At 40.5% G+C, this 20359-nt stretch overlaps 1 protein-coding gene across 3 annotated transcripts in view; it reads left to right on the top strand.

The window, feature by feature from the left end:
- The window catches only part of LOC126161733 (S-adenosylmethionine mitochondrial carrier protein homolog), a 71543-nt gene extending 62247 nt beyond the window's left edge, over positions 1 to 9296 (top strand). For all 3 annotated transcript variants that reach the window (XM_049917767.1, XM_049917769.1, XM_049917768.1), the window contains one exon: positions 8398 to 9296. In XM_049917767.1, coding sequence (XP_049773724.1) covers positions 8398 to 8524 — 127 coding nt within the window. In that variant the 3' untranslated portion in view covers positions 8525 to 9296. The remainder of the gene's footprint in view (positions 1 to 8397) is intronic.
- The last annotated feature ends 11063 nt before the right edge of the window (positions 9297 to 20359 follow it).

Genomic DNA, 20359 nt, shown 5'->3' with positions numbered 1-20359 from the left:
GAGAAGGGAGAATGTGCTACTAAATCATCACTCATATATGGTGTCGGAAAGGCAACAATTACAGACCGGAAAAAAAATTGCGTTAAAATTGAGCAGTTTTGTTCTGGATCAAGTGGAATAACTCTGGAAAAGTGGTAAAAAACAACTGTGTCTTCATATGAAAAACTTGACAAGGCCTTATTCTTGTGGTTCACTCAAGTAAGACAGAAAAGAATCCCCATTTCTAGTCCTGTGGTAAAAGAAAAGGTGCTTCAGTGAACAAGCTTATGGATGGTGACCCATCATTTTCAACTAGAAAAAACACAGACTTAGACACCTCATAATTGCTGGGGAGGAGCTGTTAGCTGACAGCAAAACAGCTGCCAATTACCTATAAGAATTTAAAGACCTTGTTTCTTCTCAAAACTGCTCACTGCAGCAAGTTTACAACACAGATTAAACCGGACTGAATTTTAAGGCTTTGCCTACCAAAAGTCTTGCTTTGCAAGAAGAGAAATCTGCCCCAGGGTTTAAAATGGACAAACAACATCTATCTTAGCTCACAGCAACTACCCAGCAACAAACAAACTTCCACTGAGGGTAATAGGCAAATCGGGTAATAGCGATTCAAAAACTATAACATCAACTCACTTCTTGTGTATTATAATAATCCAAAAAAATGTTTGGATGGAGCACAACTTGTTCAAGGAATGGTTGGAACACAATTTGTCCCCAAAGTGACTGCGTTCATTAGAGAAAATGGACTGCCTAATTGTGCCCTGCTGTTCATAGACAATGCTCCATCTCAATCAGAAGAAACGATAATTGTTTGTGGAGACATCAAAGCAGTTTTTCTACCACTGAATGCAACTTCAGTTCTTCAGCGTACGGACCAGGGTGTGATGCAGGCCATTAAACAAAAATACAAAATAATGCTGCTTCACACCTCACTCGAAGATGATGAAAATGAAATCACAATCCTGCAAAAACTTAAGAAAATTACAATAAAAGATGTAATTTACTTGTTGGCTGAAGCATGGAATAACACCAGTAATGGTGCATTACAAAAATCATGGAAAAATCTCTAGCTTGCATTGGAATTTGTTGAAACACCTTTTACACCAGTGAAAGACTGTGATCTTCTTCCACTAATCAAGAAAATCCCTGGCTTTGAAGACGTAGACGAAAGCTATGTTGAGGTTTGGACTGCTGTTGATGACAATGGTCACCAGGGGTATGGAGATGAAGACATCTTACAATGGTGCAGGACTCATCAGCTGACATTGACTCAGAGGAAAGTGAGGAGGTGGTTAACACTCAAAACTGACCTCATACCACACACAGATATGGTAAATGCTCTTGACCTCACCTTACACTATGTTGAATAGCATACTTCATCAACACCAAATGATGTTATATTCATGTGGCAATGGCGGAACATTGCATCCTCAAGTCAATTCAGTGCTCTTTGTCAGAAAAAAATGACTTGACTTTACTTCTGTAGTGTTTGTAATTTGGTTATTTTATGTGTTTAGCAGTGATTAAAAATTATTCCACAGAATTGTATAAATGGAGCCAACATGTACTGTAACACACTCTCATTCCTATATGTTTCCAGGTGTTTTCATCAAGCTTAGGCTCTATGTATGTCTCTCTTTAAATTCTTTGTCCAATAGTAAATGTACATTTTTTCACAATGTCTTATTTAATTTCTACTGTTTTTAAGTTCAAAAATCAGTAATTTTTCTGAACTTTGTTCCGAATAGGCGAATTTTGGGAGTAGCGGGGTTCATAATACTGGGACTCTACTGCGCTATCAAATAACAGATTTTTGGAATAGAGGGTTTCGTAATAATGGGACTCTACTGTACTATTAAATAACTGGGAGAAAAGATCCATACATGAACATGCATAAATATGGAGACCTCATTAAAGCTGACCATTACGTAATCTCCCCCAACACAAAAATGCTCAATTCAGTTGATAAAATCATTGGTATTAGATGAGATGTACACACAACCCACGTTGGCTGGCCAGATATTTTGCCAATCTATATGTTGCTGTCCCAGTTTTGTTCACAGTGTGACAAAGAGGTGAATTCATTTCACGGATCTTTGATAGCTCATAAAGTGTATGTGCTCTCAGCACCTGTGGGATGAGATTGATAATAACAGCCTCTTCCAATGGTTACTGTTTTAGGAGCTGTAATGTTTTCCCACCTGACTGTTCTTGACATCAGGTGGGTCCCATGGTAATTTTCGGTTGGACTCCTCCTCAAGAATCACCTGAATTTTTGCATCATAGTGAGCTTTATTCAGAATGACAGATGCATTGCCCTCGTCAGCAGGCAGAACCATGATGAGAGGATTGTTGCAGTGTGTGCAAAGTCTGTTGTATTCAGTCCCAGTCAAGTTAGTTGGTGATGGTTTTGATTTTGAAATAATTCACCATATTTCACAATAAATTTAGTCTGCAATCTCTCAGGCATCTTGCAGATTGCATGTTCGACCCCACTTATAATATCGCAGATAGGGATACTCTGAGAGGCCGATGTGATGTTAAGACTCTTCTTAAGTGCCGTTATGACACCTATGTTCATATCTCTCTGTGTCGTATAAATGACAGTTCGTTCTGTTGACTTTCATTCTGCACCTTGTTATTGTTGAGAGATCCTACTGAACCTTTCTGTTCCTCTGTGTCCTTTTCTGTGATGACACCTGTTGTACTACAGTGGCCACATTGATCCACTTCCAGTCTAGTTCCTAGCGCACCTCTGTCAATCAGACAGTCTGTAGCGCATGACTATTTGAATCCAGCTGTCTCCTAACGAAATGTATACTCTCCCACAGCACGGCAGAGTTGGCATGATGATGTTATAAAAGAAGCTATAAAAATAGAAGCATCTAAACACGTCAATAAAGATGGCAGTTTGCAGCTCAGCAAAGCACAGCCTGGGAGCTAGCCATCACAAGTTTGAAACAGGGGTAATCAACATGGGATGAAAACATTACCAAATCTGATGAGGAAGCGAGCACCAGTGATGTCACAGTGCATCTATAGAACAGTGAGGCCACAGTAACATGGCAGTCATATACAATTTGACAGTGGCCAATGACAGCTCTGTTTAAAGCTCTTGGAAGTTTAATCGTTAGTCAGATCTTGTCTTCATGGTCATTACAAAAGCAATGCTTAGCAGGCTGTAGGATATTCCAAGACTTCTCACTTAGTTCTAGTTCTTGAAACTTTGTAAGTATGTTTTTGTGGTACAGTTTCCATCTAACTTCAAGGGTCAGCTAATTCTGGTTTTTCAGATGTTTATGATGCACCTTATGTGTGAAATCAACCTGTGGCTATTCGTACTGCCTTTCTGTATACATTCAAATCGCTCTTTAGTCCTGTGTGGTATGGTCCCCACTCTTAAGTAATATTCTGGGATGGAATCCATAGGAGTTTTGTAAGCAGTCTCCTTTGCTGACTGGATGCATTTTCTCAGCATTTTGTCGGTGAACTGAAATCTGACACCTGCTTTGCCTATGACTTACCCTACAGGATCATTCCATTTCATATTCCTACAAAATGTTACACCAAAGTATTTTAATGAGTTGGCAGATTCCAACTACAACTCATTGAGGAGGTAGTCATAGGATAGTACATTTTTGGATTTTGTGATGTGTACACTTTTACATTTATGAATGTTTAAAACAAACTGTGAGTCTGTGAACACCACTTTCAACTCTTATTGAGATCTGACATTATTTATATAGCTTTTGTCTCACAGTACTTCGTTACAGATAACTGCATCGTCAGCAAAAAGTCTGAGGTTACTTTTAAAATTGTGTGCTAGTTTATTAATAATCAGCACGAACAGCAAGGATCCCAGAGCACTTCTTAGGGCATGCCTGAAGTTACTTCTACATATGTCAATGTTTCCCATCCAAAATAACATAGTGCATCCTCCCTAACAAGAAATTCTCAATCCAGTTACAAATTTCACCTGATACCCATATGTTTATACTTTTGATAATAGGTGTTGGTACAATACTGAGTCAAGTGGCTTTTGAAAGTTAAGAAATACTGAAGCTACCTGGCTGCCTTGATTCACAGCTGGCAGGATGTCTAGGTGGCAATCACTGGATTGATGTTTTTGAAATCCACGCTTGTTGGCACAGAGGTCATTCTGTCCTAAGGAAGGAAGATTAAGAGTTTATCATCCCATTGACAACAAGATCATTAGTAATGAAGCACAAGCTTGGATTACAGAAGAAAATCATTTGTGCCCTTTCAAAGGAACCATCCCATCACTTGCCTTAAGTGATATAGGGCTATCGTGGAAAACTAAATCTGGATGGCTGGACAGGGATTTGAATCATCCTGCTGAACGCAAGTCCAGGGTGCTAACCTCTGCACCACCTCAGTCAGTCATTTTGTTTGAGATATATCATTATGTTTTATCTCAGAAAACTGCTATTTTCTAAGATTCTACAACTGATGGATGTTAAAGATACTGGTAGATAGTTTTGTGCATCACTTCTGCTAAGCTTGTTATAAATGGGTCTGACCTGTGCTTGCTTCCAACTACTGAGCAAAGTTTTTTGTTCAAAATATCTACAGTTTATTATGGTTGAAAGACCATCTAATTTAGCCACAAAGTCTTTATACACTCTGATAGGGACCCAAGTAGGCCCTCACCTTATTCAGTTATAATGATTGCAACTGTTTCTCAATGCCACTGACACTAATATCTACAACAGTAATATTTGCAAGATTTAGACTGGGGCAGTACTCTTGGATTTTCATTTGCAAAGGAACACTTGTAAACAGAATTCAGCATTTCTACTCTTGCGTTATCATTCTCAATTTCAGTTCCTGTGACATCCACATGGGTGTGGACATTAACTTTGGTGCCACTGACAGGCTTTACATATGACCGGAATGTTCCTAATTTTGTGAGAGGTCATTCGATTACATTCTGCCATTGTACCAGGTGTACCGGTATGAAATGAGCGTTTTGTGCGTGTGTGTGTGTGTGTGTGTGTGTGTGTGTGTGTGTGTGTGTGAAAATGAAACACTAATTTTGAATTGAAAAGTAAAAACATTTTATTCAAAGTACTGGCCATTGCTTTCTATACATTTTGACCACCTTTCTGGCAATATGTGGACACCACGCCAATAGAAATGTTCGTCTTTTGAAGCAAACCAATCGGACACCCAATTTTCGACTTCTTCGTGGGAATCAAAGTGGTCCTCAGCCAATGCGTATCCCATTGATGAAAACAAATGGTAGTCAGAAGTGGCCAAGTCTGGTGAACACGGCGGGTGCGGTAGCAGCTCCTAGCCAAGTGTTTTGATTGTATCCTGAACCAGTTTTGCTTTGTGTGCAGGTGCATTGTCGTGGAAAAAAATTACTTTGCCATGTCTTCTGGCCCATTCTGGTCTTTTTTCGATCAATGCATAGTTCAAATTGATCATTTGTTGTCTGTAGTGATTAGTATTCACAGTTTCACTGGGTTTCAGAAGTTCATGATACACCACTCCTTTCTGATCCCACCAAATACAGAGCATTGTCTTCTTGCCGAATCGATCTGGTTTTGCAGTTGATGTTGATGGTTGTCCCGGATTAACCCATGATTTTTCCCGTTTAGGTTCCTTAAAATAAATCCATTTTTCATCGCCAGTAACAGTTTGATGCAAAATTGATTTTCTATCATGTCTTTGAAGCAAAAGTTGACAAATGCATTGCTGTCATTTTCTTCTGACTCAAAGTACCATCTTCATCCAATATTGCTTGCAATTCGGCATCTTCGAACTTTTTTGGTGGTCTTCCACGTTCTTCATTTCTTACATCAAAATCATTATTTCTGAACCATTGAAACCATCTTTTGCACGTTGCTTCTGATAGAGCATGATCACAGTACGCCTCGACAAGCATTTGATGTGACTCTGCAGCACTTTTTTTCAAATTAAAACAAAAAATTAATGCTATCGACAAATCATCACTTTCTGGTACAAAATTCGACATTGTTAACACGATGATAACATATGATTTAGTTTGTTCCATGACTTAATGTATACTAAATATCTTTGACAGATGTCATACCAACCAAACAAAAAAAAAATTAAGGCTCGTTCACAACAAATGTTCCCTATCGACACATTTGTATCTTATCACTCATTTCATACCGGTACACCTGGTATTCATATTGAAGACTTCATACACTGACTGTCTGACAGCCAAATGCATCTCATTTAGCATCTCTCCATCTGTACTACTGTGCTTTGTTTTTACAGTTACTGTGCAGTAGTCACTGTTTCTTTAGAGAGGCTGTACACCTTGGAGGGTCTCTTTCATCACGAACTCTTCTACTAATTACACACACTATGTGATCAAAAGTATCCGGACACCCCCAAAAACATTCGTTTTTCATATTAGGTGCATTGTGCTGCCAAGTGACCTCAGTAGTCATTAGACATCATGAGAGAGCAGAATGGGGCACTCCACGGAACTCATGGACTTCGAACATGGTCAGCTGATTGGATGTCACTTGTGTTATATGTTTGTAGGTGAGATTTCCACACTGCTAAACATCCCTAGGTCCACTGTTTTCGATGTGATAGTGAAGTGAAAATGTGAAGGTACATGTATAGCAATAAAGCATACAGGCCGACCTCGTCTGGACTGACAGAGACTGCCAGCAGTTGAAGAGGGTCGTAATGTGTAATAAGCAGACATCTACCCAGACCATCACATAGGAATTCCAAACTACATCAGGAACCACTGCAAGTACTATGACAGTTAGTCAAGGAGGTGATAAAACTTGGATTTCATGGTCAAGCAGGTGTTCATAAGCCATACATCACGGCAGTAAATTCCAAACAATGCCTCGCTAGGGTGTGGGTATGGCGAGTGCCTGGTGAACATCATCTGTCAGCGTGTGTAGTGCCAACAGTAAAATTTGGGGGTGGTGGTGTTATGGTGTGGTTGTTTTTCATGGAGGGGGCTTGCACCCTTGTTGTTTTGCATGGCAGTATCACAGCACTGGCCTGCATTGCTGTTTCAAGCACCTTCTTGCTTCCCACTGTTGAAGAGCAATTCAGTGATGGCGATTGCATATTTCAACACGGTCAAGGACCTGTTCATATTGCCTGGCCTGTGGCGGAGTGGTTACATGACAATAACATCTCTGTAATGGACTGCACAGAGTCCTGACTTGAATCCTGTAGAACACCTTTGGGATGTTTTGGAATGCCAACTTTGTGCCTGGCCTCACTGGCTGACATCGATACCTCTCCTCAGTGCAGCACTCTGTGAAGAATGGGCTGCCATTCCTCAAGAAACCTTCCAGCACCTGATTGAACATATGTCTGCGAGAGTGGAAGCTGTCATCAAGGCTATGTGTGGGCCAACACCAACCATATTGAATTCCAGCATTACCTGTGGAGGGCGCCACGAACTTGTAAGTCATTTTCACCCAGGTGTCCAGGTACTTTTGATTACATGGTGTATTTATCCAGTGCTTTGTCAACTACTCTTCTGAGTTTGAGCCGCAGTTCCCCTAAATACACCTGCCTAGAGCTAAATGTTTCATGTTCCTCTGTGAGATATCACACTGTAATTCTTGTTCTCCTGACTAGCTTGATGCTGCCAGCCATGAATTCCTCATGTGCCAACTTCTTTATCTCAGAGTAGCACTAGCAACATACATCATCTTCATCATCAGCTATTTAACACTTTCCTTGAGGTAGTTTTGGAAGCCCAGTAGCAAGTAATCTTATTGTAATGATAACCTAACGACAACATCCTGACTCAGAGAAATGGCTCAGTAGTCTTTCGGCTTTACATTCTTTCCACAGAAAATCATGCTGGTGACCAAGATCTTGTGAGCTAGCTTCCCATGACTGTCTTACTTGTTTTGGAGACTGGCTAGACTTTAATTATACAAACACTACATGTGTTTGGGGATGAAAACTACTATTGTAACTGAACTTTGGCTAGTAATATGCTTTCTCACAAGGTACTTATTTGATTACATTCTTCTGTGCATTGGAACAGTTTCATGAGGAATGTGATTTGAGGCTTCACTTCATTGTACCACATACTTCTCTTCATTGACAAACATTCAAAATAATAAAAATGCAAATACTTATTGGTAGTGTTATAATTCTGACATGTTAACTTAAAAGCTGTACCTCAAACTGAATACCAATCTACTTCAGTACATTTTCTCCACAAACTATTTTTCTGTAACGTGCACAACTCTACTCAATGCTTCCGAATGGCAATGATTGATTATCTCCGTCATCTCACCATTGTTTGTGTTCAACCAGTAATTTTCCATAATCTTATCGATTTATGTGATCATAACTACTTTTTCATGTAATGTAACAGTTAATTTAAAATGTATTTTTCTCTTTTTACAGGTTATTTGCTGGATTTCTGCCCAGAATCACATGGATAACACTTGGTGGTGCCGTATTCTTTGGCAGTTATGAAGTTGCCGTTGATGTTTCCTCTTATATGTTGAAACAAATTGAGGTTATAGATTGAGTAGTGTGTGTGTGTGTGTGTTAACAGTTTGTATAACATGCAGAAGTGATGTGCTCTGAGAAGCTTTAAAGTGCGAAAGAAGCCTAGCTGAAGCTAGCATTGCAACTTGTGGGGAGCTGCAGGCCCATTTTCATTAACAGCTGAGACAGTGCAACTGTCTTGACAAGATCACTTGAGTATGTATTAAGGAATGGGCCATTGCACATGCACTCGTCAGAGAGGATTTCCACACTGTGCACTTCTTTATTATTGGGCCATACTTCAGTTGTGAGTAGTATTGCTGAAGTGATTATGGATATATGAAAAATATACGCTACATTCACTGCACAGCATGAGTTTGGATTGCAGCAATATGCAGATAAAAAAGAATTCTGAACATCTGGAACCAGGGACTTTTTCTTTAGGAGCTACATGGAAAAAAGAAATGGCAACACATGCTGCTGAAGAAAGTTGTTCACATACAACACCATAAAATGTTCAGCTCCGAAAGCTTGATGTTTGCTAATTCTGCATCGCAATAAAAATAATTAAATTAGATGGCAAAGTTGTGCCAGAGCAGTGTATGGAATATATTCAGCATCCACTGGCACAATCACTGTTGCTCAGGTTGATAGCTTGTTACTCACTCTCATGTCTACAAACTTGGGCTACAGGTGTTTCAGGTGATTTTCTGCTGAACATAACTTTTTTTCCTTTTTAATTGAATAAACAAATTGCAGGAGTATACATCACACATGAAACCATATAGCTCAAGTCCATAACAATTTTTTTTTGTGTTATCCAGCAGTAAATGTGAAATAGCTGATGATAATATTTTACAAAATAAAGGAAATTAAGTCTCCAAACACCAACAACAGTTGCTAATGTTTAATTAAACAGGGATTGTACTCCTAAATGTCAGTGCTAATCAGATCCCCCAAAGAGCCACCTATGTGATATTAATTGTATCAAAAGGAAATTTTACTAGTGAAGACTGTAAAATTGTAAGACAGGATTGCTGGCCATTACTTTCCTTTAGGAGGCAAAATTTCAGTTCCGCTTATAAATAAGTAAAAAAGTACATTACTATTCCAGTTTTCAGAACTAACAGTTCCTCCCTCAGGGAAGTGATGGGTCCTGGGTTCTGAGTAACCTGCCCCCCCACACACACACTTTTTTTAACCTTCCCCAACCGATCCCTGTCTCCTCCCTGATGGCCAGCCGCTGTGGCCGAGTGGTTCTAGGCGCTTCAGTCTGGAATTGCACTGCTGCTACGGTCGCAGGTTCGTATCCTGCTTCGGCCACGGATGTGTGTGATGTTCTTAGGTTAGTTAGGTTTAAGTAGTTCTAAGTCTAGGGGACTGATGACCTCAGGTGTTAAGTCCCATAGTGCTTAGAGCCATTTGTGCCATTTTTTTCCTCCCTGATGAAGGAACTATTGTTTCAGAAGTTAGGATAGTGTATATACTTTGCTGTGTGTTTATTGGCAGTACTGAAATGTCGTCTCCTGGTGGTAAGTACTAGCTAACAATACTGTCTCATAATTTTATAGCTCCTGTGCCGTGATGGCCTTGAAAGAATTATATTTAGTACTAGACTGATGCCAGTTTCTTGTAATTTGATACATTACACTAAATAATGGTTCTATGCCGCAAATGTGGTGTCAGTATTAAGTAGATCACTGTATCCTCTCACGTGTAACATACACAACGATTCTGAAAAACATTGACAAAGCTATGGCACAAGCTAGCAGATTATAAACAGAAAATATTTGTTAACTTCTCATTATTGCAGTTCACAGTCATGTAGCATTTTTAAAAGGACATCATACTTGCTGTTGACTGCAGAAATTGTGAAATAAATAATTTCTACAGTTAGCAGCAAATATGATGTCCTTTAGAAAATATTTATTCACTGTCTGGATACATATGTTTAACATAATATATGACTGAAAATCATACGCTGCATTATACAACAGCAACTGCATTAGTGGTGATTCCTGAATAAAGAACATGTAGAAAATGATACTGTTGCGGTTTTGTAAATTATAGAACATTTTTATTGAAAATAGTCTCCATTGATTAGCATTTTCCAACAGAAATGATATATATCCGAACCTCTTCTTTATTATAATTCTACCCTCTCCAAGACAGTAAGCTGATGTCAGCCAAAACCAGCATGGCAAGTTATACTTCAGTTGATATACCAAAGCAGTGGCAATAAACAGCTATACACTGGTGAGGAGAATGGAGATAATCCTTCAAATGTTTACTGTTAATCTAGATGCCACTAGATTACCCAGAGAGTTTTATACAATGGTGTCAGGGCAGAGGGCTTTGTGTGAAAAGTATTCTTGTTAAAGACAACAGTTGTGTATAGCAGCAATCAGATTGTGGTAATGGTAGCTTTGGAATCATATATGCCTTCTTTGTGGCATGCTTGAAAGGATATATGCTTTTGCTGGGGATATATGCTTTTGCTGGGGAAGCTGTGAGGCAGAAAATGTTTTTCTATCATTCACAAACTGCAGATGCACTATTAAATGATTCTCAGACAAAAGTTTTTCATTTCATTTTGAACACGTGAATGTGCCATGAATTTTCTATAACAAAAGAACAATCTTTTGTACTATTCAATGATGTAAAGTCAAACAGTAATGAATCTCTTCTACTGTTAGCATTAATTTAACAATATTAGGAAAAGGATAGACTCCTACTCACCTTAAAGATGACACATTGAGTAACAGATGAGCACAACAAAACAACTGTTACACATTTATCTTTCGGCCAAAACCTTCTTCAGAAAAGAAAGCACATACGTTCAAACAAGCAAGCACACCTTATGCACACATCTCTGGCGGCTCGGTGCAGAATTTGTATGTTTTCCCAAGAAGGCTTTGGCAAAAGATAAATATGTAACACGCCTTTCATTGTGCCTGTCTGCAATTCAGTGTGTTACCTTCCTGGTGAGTAGCAATCTATCCTTTTCCTAACATTGTTGATATTCCAACTTGGAGATTCCATTGTTTGTGACTATTAATTTTCTACAAAGATGACTGCAGTGGAACCTCTCATAATAAGCATAATTTGCTCCAGAAACTTACTTATAGTGCTAAACACTCATTAAGCAAAACAATTTATCTCATATAAATTAGTATAAAATATGACAATGCATTCCACGCAGAAAAAGTATTAAAAGTTTTATTCTTGCCATTTATTCAAAGAAAATTATATGTATAATGTTATGTACTTTATTATTCACAACACATAACTAATTCTTTTTTACTAGGAAGCTATCTATAGTCTTTTGTTTGTGCTGACATTTCAACACTTGGCAAAACTGCGACACAACATGATTGTCAAATAAATTTGTAGCACCCATAGCCACTGCTTCATTGGCGTGATGATTTTCAATGTACTATGCAACTGATTCCCGTGCTTTCAGCATTTCTGTTGTTGCACCAGAAGATTGCTGCTTTGCTGTTGCCACCTCCTCTTCCTCCTCCTCCCCCCCCCCCCCCCCCCCTTCTCCTCCAATGAACTCCTCTCCATAACTTCTTGCTGTGAAACACACTGCAGCTCCATAAGCTCTTCGCTGGTCATTTCTTGGCTGTGATCTTCCACAAGCTCATTGATATCATTATTATCCACTTCTAGTCCTACACCTCAGAGTCTTATCCAAGAATTAACTCTGGCCAAAGCCTCTTTCAAGCAGAAGTGGGAGTTCTCTTGGTAACCCCTTCCCACGCTTTTTCAGTCATCTTGACGCAGGCAACAATGTTGAAATGATATTTCCAAACTCACTGAGAGTGAGATTGGTAGCTCCAGTCAACTCAAAGCAATGCTCAAAGAGTGCTTTAGTGTGGAGCTACTTAAAGTTAGAAATAATGTGCTGGTCCGTAGGCTGGAGTAACAAAGCGGTGTTGGGAGACAAAAGTTGGATCTTGATGAATTGAAATTCTTCAAGGAGGTCATCTTGTAAGCCTGGAGAATGGGCAGGAACATTGTCCATAACAAGCAAGGCATGGAGTGGCAGATTCATCTCAAGCAAATATTTTTTCACCAAAGGACCAGAGACATCATTGATCCAATCACACAAAAGCTCACACGTACTGAAGCCTTGTTGTTGGACCACCACAACACATTTAACACACTCTTCTGGACTATACACTTCTTGAAGGCTCATGGAGTTTCAGAGTGGTAAACAAGCAGCAGTTTAATTTTCAAATTGCCGCTTGCATTGACACAGAATAGCAGTGTGCGTCAGTCTTTCATTGTCTTGTGACTGGGAATGCATTCTCATATGCTATTATGAAGGTACACTTCGGCATCTTTTTCCAGAATAGACCCATCTCGTCACCATTAAAAACCAGCTGTGGCAGATAACCCTACAGTATTGAACCTGTTCGATCAATCACATGACATTTAACTCACGGCCAGCATTACCAATTTGTGGGGAATACTCCAAACTGTGGGGAATTTCAATCTGATTGGGGATTTTATGGGGATTGGCTTTACATGGGGAATATGACACGGATTTTAACATTTTACTGTTTATTAATATATTGCAGCTTTTACTTCAACAATTTGACGGTTGGTGAGTTTGTTGCTGGTATTGATTCCAATGATTTTCAAAACCTTAAGCTCAGAATTAGTTTCATAGTGAAGATTTCAAGCAAAGTCTTGTAAACAGGGTAGATAAATGCTATTTTATCTATGTATAGTACTTAAACGAGATTGAACATAACAATGGTTGAGTGCATGCATAGGGCACAGCGTTATTTCCATTCCACATTGTGTTTGCTGGGTGCTACTGTCTCACCACTCATCAGTTCATATTGAGTGCATTCTAATACATTTGACTGTTTATGTTTTGTTTCTTTTCCTTGTAAACGATAATGATTTTGTGCAAAAATGGACAAATAGTTGCCAATAGATGTGTTGGAAAAGCTCCCGAGAGTCGTGTACCTGAGGTATGTTGAGTACTATCCTCTCCTGTGTATCCTGTCTCCTCTGCAGGAAGTACAGTATCTGTCATTACCGATTCACTTGACTATGAGAGGCATGCCAATGGTAGATCTAGGCATCCTGTAAAGGGTGAACAGGGACTAGGAGAACTCAGGGTGTTTTACCAAGCCCCCTAACCAACAAGTCTCAGGTGCTGTCTTTCACTGAAACTGAAACTAAGCCAGTGAGACCCACGTCACCTGTTTTGGGGAAATCTGTTTTCTTTTATGTCAGTAGGATGCAAATACAAAAACAGTAGGGATCTATTAAACATCAGCAGTTCAGACATATGTTAAATGATGACACCCCTTAGGGAAATGGCTGCAAGGGACAGGAAAGGACACCATGTGCACTCAGTGTGTATGCCTGGGGCCTCATTTACATGTTGAAGAGGCTATTCCGGCAGCCATTGAAGAAACAGGTGCAACCAACTGCAGATTGTGGCGCACGCAGGAACATATGATGCCTGTTGTCTAAGCTCCGAAGTCATTCTTGGTTCATTCCTGGGACTGTCAGAAAAGGTTGAGAAGCCCAGCCTTGTGTTTGGAGTTTCGCCGAAGCTCACAATTTGCAGCATTGTCCCCAGAACTGATTGTGGCCCTTTGGCTCTGAGTCGAGTGGCAGGACTGAACCAGAGACTTCAAATGTTCTGTGACAAGCTAGGCTGTGACTTCCTGGTCTTGCACCATGGGGTTGAGAATTTTAAGGTCCCCCTAAATACACTATGTGATCAAAAGTATCCGGACACCTGCCTGAAAATGACGTACAAGTTAGTGACACCCTCCATAGGTAATGCTGGAATTCAATATGGTGTTGGCCCACCCTTAGCCTCGATGACAGCTTCCACTCTCGCAGGCATATGTTCAGTTACGTGCTGGAAGTTTTCTTTGGGAATGGTAGCCCATTCTTCACAGTGTGCTGCACTCAGGAGAGATATCGATGTCGGTCAGTGACACCTGGCACGAAGTTGGCATTCCAAAACATCCCAATGGTGTTCTATAGGATACAGGTCAGGACTATATGCAAGCCAGTCCATAACAGGGATGTTATTGCCATGTAACCTCTCTGCCATAGGCCATGCACTATGAACAGGTGCCCAATCATGTTGAAAGATGCAATTGCCATCGCCGAAATGCTCTTCAGCAGTGGGAAGTAAGAAGGTGCTTAAAACTTCAATGTAGGCCTGTGCTGTGATAGTGCCGTGCAAAACAACAAGGGGTGCAAGCCCCCTCCATGAAAAACAACCACTCCATAACACCACCACCTCCGAATTTTACTGTTGGCACTACACATGCTGACACATGACGTTCACCAGGCACTCACCATACCCACACCCTGCCATCGGATCACCACATTGTGTATCATAATTCATCACTCCACACATCATTTTTCTACTGTTCAATCATCCAATGTTTATATACTAAGATGGTATCTGTTCTTTCAGACATGTCCGAAAGAACAGATACCATCGGTGACCATGCAGCTCGTTAGAATGAAATTACAATGAAATCAACACCCTTAGCTGCTTACAGGCGTTGACATACGTCAACGGGGACAGATGAAAATGTGTCCCCGACCGAGACTCGAACCCGGGATATCCTGCTTACATGGCATACGCTCCATCCATCTGAGCCACGGAGGACACAAAGGATAGCATGACTGCAGGTATTTATCTCTGGCACGCCTCCCGCGAAACCCACATTCTCAACGTATTGTCCCGCACTACATTCGTAGTGCCCCCGCCCATTATACTCATTACTCGCGGCGCATTTCATATTAGATTCCGAAAGAACAGATACCATCTTAGTATATATATAGTTAAGGCTCACCGGCTACTTGACCACCTTCTTCTTCTGTGCGAATGCACAAACAGTGCCCTAACTCTTACGGGAATCGGCAACGCGCTGCGAGTAATGAGTATAATGGGCGGGGGCACTACGAATGTAGTGCGGGACAATATGTTGAGAATGTGGGTTTTGTGGGAGGCATGCCAGAGATAAATCCCTGCAGTCGCGCTATCCTGGGTGATGGTCTGGATAGATGTCTGTCTTTACACATTACGACCCACTACAACTGTCAGCGGTCTCCATCACTCAACAGACGCGGTCAACCTGTACGTTTTTGTGCTGTATATGTCCCTTCACGTTTCCACTTCACTATCACATCAGGAATAGTGGACCTAGGGATGTTTAGCAGTGTGGAAATCTCGCCTACAGATGTATAACACAAGTGACATCCAATCAGCTGACTACGTTTGAAGGCCATGAGTTCTGCCGGGCACCCCATTCTGCTCTGTCACGATGTCTAACTACTGAGGTCGCTGATATGAAATACTTGGCAGTAGGTGGCAGCACAATGCACCTAATATGAAAAACATATGTTTTTGAGGGTGTCAGGATACTTTTGATCACATAGTGTAGGTCAGGTGTGCAATACAAATCAGAGGCTGCTACTCAGGTAGGTGACTGTGTGTGGGGTTCACACAAGGGTTTTTTAAATTAGGCGACTCTACATACAATCCAGATAATGATAGCAGTAGGAAACTCAGAAGTATCAGCGTTAGATTGAAAGAAATGCCTCCCACAGGTGAGAGTCTAAAATCCTATTGGTAAACTGTCAAAACATTCTCACCACACTATGAGAGTTTGAAGTGCTCATGAAAAGCAGTGAAGCTCACACAATGCTATGTACACAACACTGGTTGAAACCTGAATTTGGTAGCAGTGAGATTTCTGGGGAAAATTTAAGTGTTATCGAAAGTATAGGCAAATGGGTAATGGAGGTGGTATATTTGTTGCAGTAGAAAAGAAACTCAAATCCACTGAGACAGCAAAAGAAGCTGTATGTGAGATTCTTTGGGCATGACTCAGTATCAAGGGTGGGCCTAAAATGACAGTGGGCTCCTTCTGTTGCCCACCAGACTCATCTCCTGATGTAACCAAAAACTTTAGAGAAAACCTCAGTTCACTTGTACATAAGTTCCCCAATCATACTGTAATCATTGGTGGAGACTTTAATCATCCAACAATTAACTGAGAAAATTACAGTTCTGTTAGTGGTGGGTGTGATAAGACATCCTGTGAAACAGTGCTAAATGCCTTCTGTGTAATCTACCTACAACAGATAGCTAGGAACCCCACTCACGATAGAAACATGTTGGATCTAATAGCAACAAAGAGCCTGACCTCTTTGAGCATGTCCACATCAAAACAGGTGTCACTGACCATTACACAGTTGTGGCTACAATGATTACCAAAGTACAGAAGTCACAAAACCAAGCACTAGATAAAAAATCAGTAGTGTCCTATCTTAGTGAGGAACTTGAAACTTTCTGCACAAGCAGGAGCATGTAGAGGAACCATGACTGAAGTTTAAAAGAATAGTTAACAATGCATTGGATACAGATGTTCCCAAAAGAACAGTCCATAATGGAGAGAACCTCCATAGTATACAGTCACTGTACAGAAACTTTTAAAGAAATAGAGATTACTGCATAATAGGTGTAAAACAAAGCGTAGAGCTATAGATAGAGATATGCTGAATGAACTGCATTTGACTGTCAAGAGAGCAACATGGGATGCCTTCAGTGACTGCCGGAGCTGAATATTGTCAAATGACATTGCACAATCCAAAGAAATTCTGGTCATACATAAAAGCTTTAAGTGGCACCAAAGTAGTGTCCAGCCCTTAGCGAGTGACACAGGAAATGAAATTGAGGGTAGCAAACCAAAAGCTGAAGTGCTTAACTCCATTTTCAAATATTCCTTTACAAAGGAAAACCCAAGAGAATTGCCGCAGTTTATTCCTCATACCACTGACAGGATGAATGAAATAGGTATTAGTGTCAATGGTGTTGAGAAACAACTGAAATTGTTAAAAATAAACAAAGCTCCAGGCCCCGATAGAATCCTTGTCAGATTCCATACTGGATTTATGGAAGAGTTTGCCCCTCTTCTAACTATAATCTATTGTAGATCCCTTGAACAAAAAACCATGCCCAGTTCTTGAAAAAGGCACAGGTCACACCTGTCTACAAGAAGGTAGTAGATGTGATCCACAAAACTACCATCCAATATCCTTGACATCGATTTGTTGTAGCATATTCTGAACTCGAACATAATGAGGTATCTTGAACAGAATGACCTCTTCTACGCCAATCAACATGGATTTTGAAAACATCGATCATGTGACACTCAACTCTCACTTTTCTCACGACATACTAAAAGCTTTGGGTCAAGTGAAGCAGATAGATGCAGTGTTTCTTGATTTCTGAAAAGCACTTGACTCACTACCTACATTTATTGTCGAAAGTATGATCATATGGGTATCAAGTGAAATTTGTGACTGAGTTGAGGACTTTTTGCTAAGGAGGACACTGCATGTTATCTTGGATGGAAATTCGTTGTCAGCTGTAGAAGTCACTTTGAGTTGCCCTGGGATGTGTGTTGGCACTCTTGCTGTTCATGTTGTATATTAACAACTGTGCAAACAATATTAATAGTAAAATTATGCTTTCTGCAGATGATGCAGTTGTCTATAATTAAGTAGACTATTGTCTGAGAGAAGTATGTGAAATATACAGTGAACAAATGTATAGATGATGATAATTTATGGCGGAGGGCACTAAACGGGTCGTCAGTGCCCTTGCATTAATGATATACCGAAGATGATTTTCATAATCTATCGAAGGAGATCAATAAACTGGAAAACTACATTTAACCCCCCACCACAAGAAATATAAAGCAACCCCAAGAAGGTGAGATTAAGAAAAGCCCATAATAAAACCCCAGCAAGACACAGCGGGATAACTAAATGAATTCATGGAGAAAATATGCTGTTAAAAAAGGAACAAATAAGCATGGCTGGATGACAACTTAGAAATAATACATGACCCAGCCACTCTGTGACACATTAAGATCGCACACCAAGTATTTTGGGAATAATTCTGGACACTACACAAAATTTTAAGACACGAACAACACTTGCCTTGTTATAAGTTAAAATAGAGCGAAGATCCTGTGGGAGACCCAGTTCAACCCTCAGGTTATCATATAAAATACACTAAGTTAAAAGATGTCGTACTGATAGCTGTGTCCCACATCTCCGACATACTAGGGGCTCCTCCCAATGTAAGAGGAAGCCATGTGTCAATGGACAATGTTCCACTCGTAAGCTGAGTAAGGGCTACTTCTTCACACCGTTGCAAGCAGAAGGAGGTGATTCATGGTCGCACTGAAGTCTTGATGGAATTTAGTTTATTGTTCCTCACTTCCAGCCACTGGGACTCCCACCAACGTATGGGCTTCCTGGTCAAAAATGAAGTGACAACAGCGAGTTCGTTTCCCAGGGTGCCTGTGTGCCCTGGAACCCAGCAAAAAATGATTTCCTTGTTTTGCCTGTGCAAAAGAAGGAGAGCATCCTGTACCTGTTGCACCATCCAATCTGCTAGGTACACCTGTCCAACAGCGAGAAGGGACTTTGAGAATCAGAGCAGATGATAAATTTTTTGTCACAACACCTTCTCATCTGCTCCACTGCCCTCAGGATGGCAAACAGTTATGCGTAATAAACTGAAAACTGCTCTGGGCACCCATATCCTGAGGACAATGTCAGGGAACATGACAGAACAACCGAAATATCTCCCTGCTTAGAACCATCCATGTAAACAGTAATAAAATCTGGGTAGCTACATAAAATTTCATTAAATTTAATTTTAAAAACATAGTCTGGGGTACAGTGCTTCTTGTAGCAGTCAGTTCTAAAAGCAATCTGGGCCTTGGTAGTAGCCAGGGGGAGGCCCTACTCCACCTGTGGCTTAGGACCTTAATGACCTCCACCTGTAATAACTCAAGGTTTTTCATTGCATGGATCCCAAATGGCGGTGTTGCGTGTGGTCGATGATCGAACAGCCATTCCAGTGGCGGCTGAACAACTTAACTGGATGTTGGCGATGTAGGAATGGACAATGCCCTATATGCTTGGCGTACCATGAGAAGAAGACGTCGAATAGACAGCGGAGCCTCACCAGCCTCGGCACGCAAACTAACAACAGGGCTTGTGCGACAGGCCCCTGTCGACAGCCTAATATCCTCAAGATGAACTGCATCCAGAATTTTAAGGTATGAAGGCCTTGTTGACCCATAAATCTGGCATCTTTATTCAAGCCAAGGTTGCACGAAAGCCTTATAAAGTTGGAGCAGATGTGCTCTGTCAGCTCCCCAAGACCTATGACTGACACATTTAAGGATGTTTAAGGCCTCGAGACATCTCAGTTTCAGTTCTTTAAGGTGTGGCAACGATGTTCGCTTCTCGTCAAAGATAAGACCCAGATACTTCACCTTTTCCTTAAAAGTGAGAATGGTGTCCTCCAGTTTTAAAACGAGCAAATTAAACGGTCAGTGGGAAAGATTAAAAACAACATAAACTGTTTTCTCTAATGAGAATCTAAAACCTGTGGTGCAAGACCATTCCTCCAACTGCGTGCTCATCAGTTGCAATTGCTAAGTGCTGTGGTGAGTCTGGAGGATGCACAGAAGATGGAGAAGTCATCCACAAACAACAATCATAGTACTTGACGTTGCACTGTGGTTGTAATACTGTTGATTGTGATGGCAAAAGCCGTGACACTTAAAACATTCCCTTGAGGGACACCATTCTCCTGCTTAAAATGGTCAGACAGAGCATTCCCAACACTGTATCTTAAACGTCTGTCCAGGAGAAAGGACCATATGGAGGTCAGTAGATGTCCACGGAATCCACCATGATGGAGCTGCAACAAAATATTATGCTTCCAGGTAGTGTCATAGGCCTTTTCCAAATTGAAGAAAACACCAATAAGGTGTTACTTATG

This window comes from Schistocerca cancellata, chromosome 2 (assembly GCF_023864275.1).
Source record: "Schistocerca cancellata isolate TAMUIC-IGC-003103 chromosome 2, iqSchCanc2.1, whole genome shotgun sequence".
Taxonomy (NCBI): Eukaryota; Metazoa; Arthropoda; class Insecta; order Orthoptera; family Acrididae; genus Schistocerca; species Schistocerca cancellata.
The sequence above is the reverse complement of the archived record's forward strand: the minus strand, read 5'-3'. Positions and strand labels throughout refer to the sequence as shown.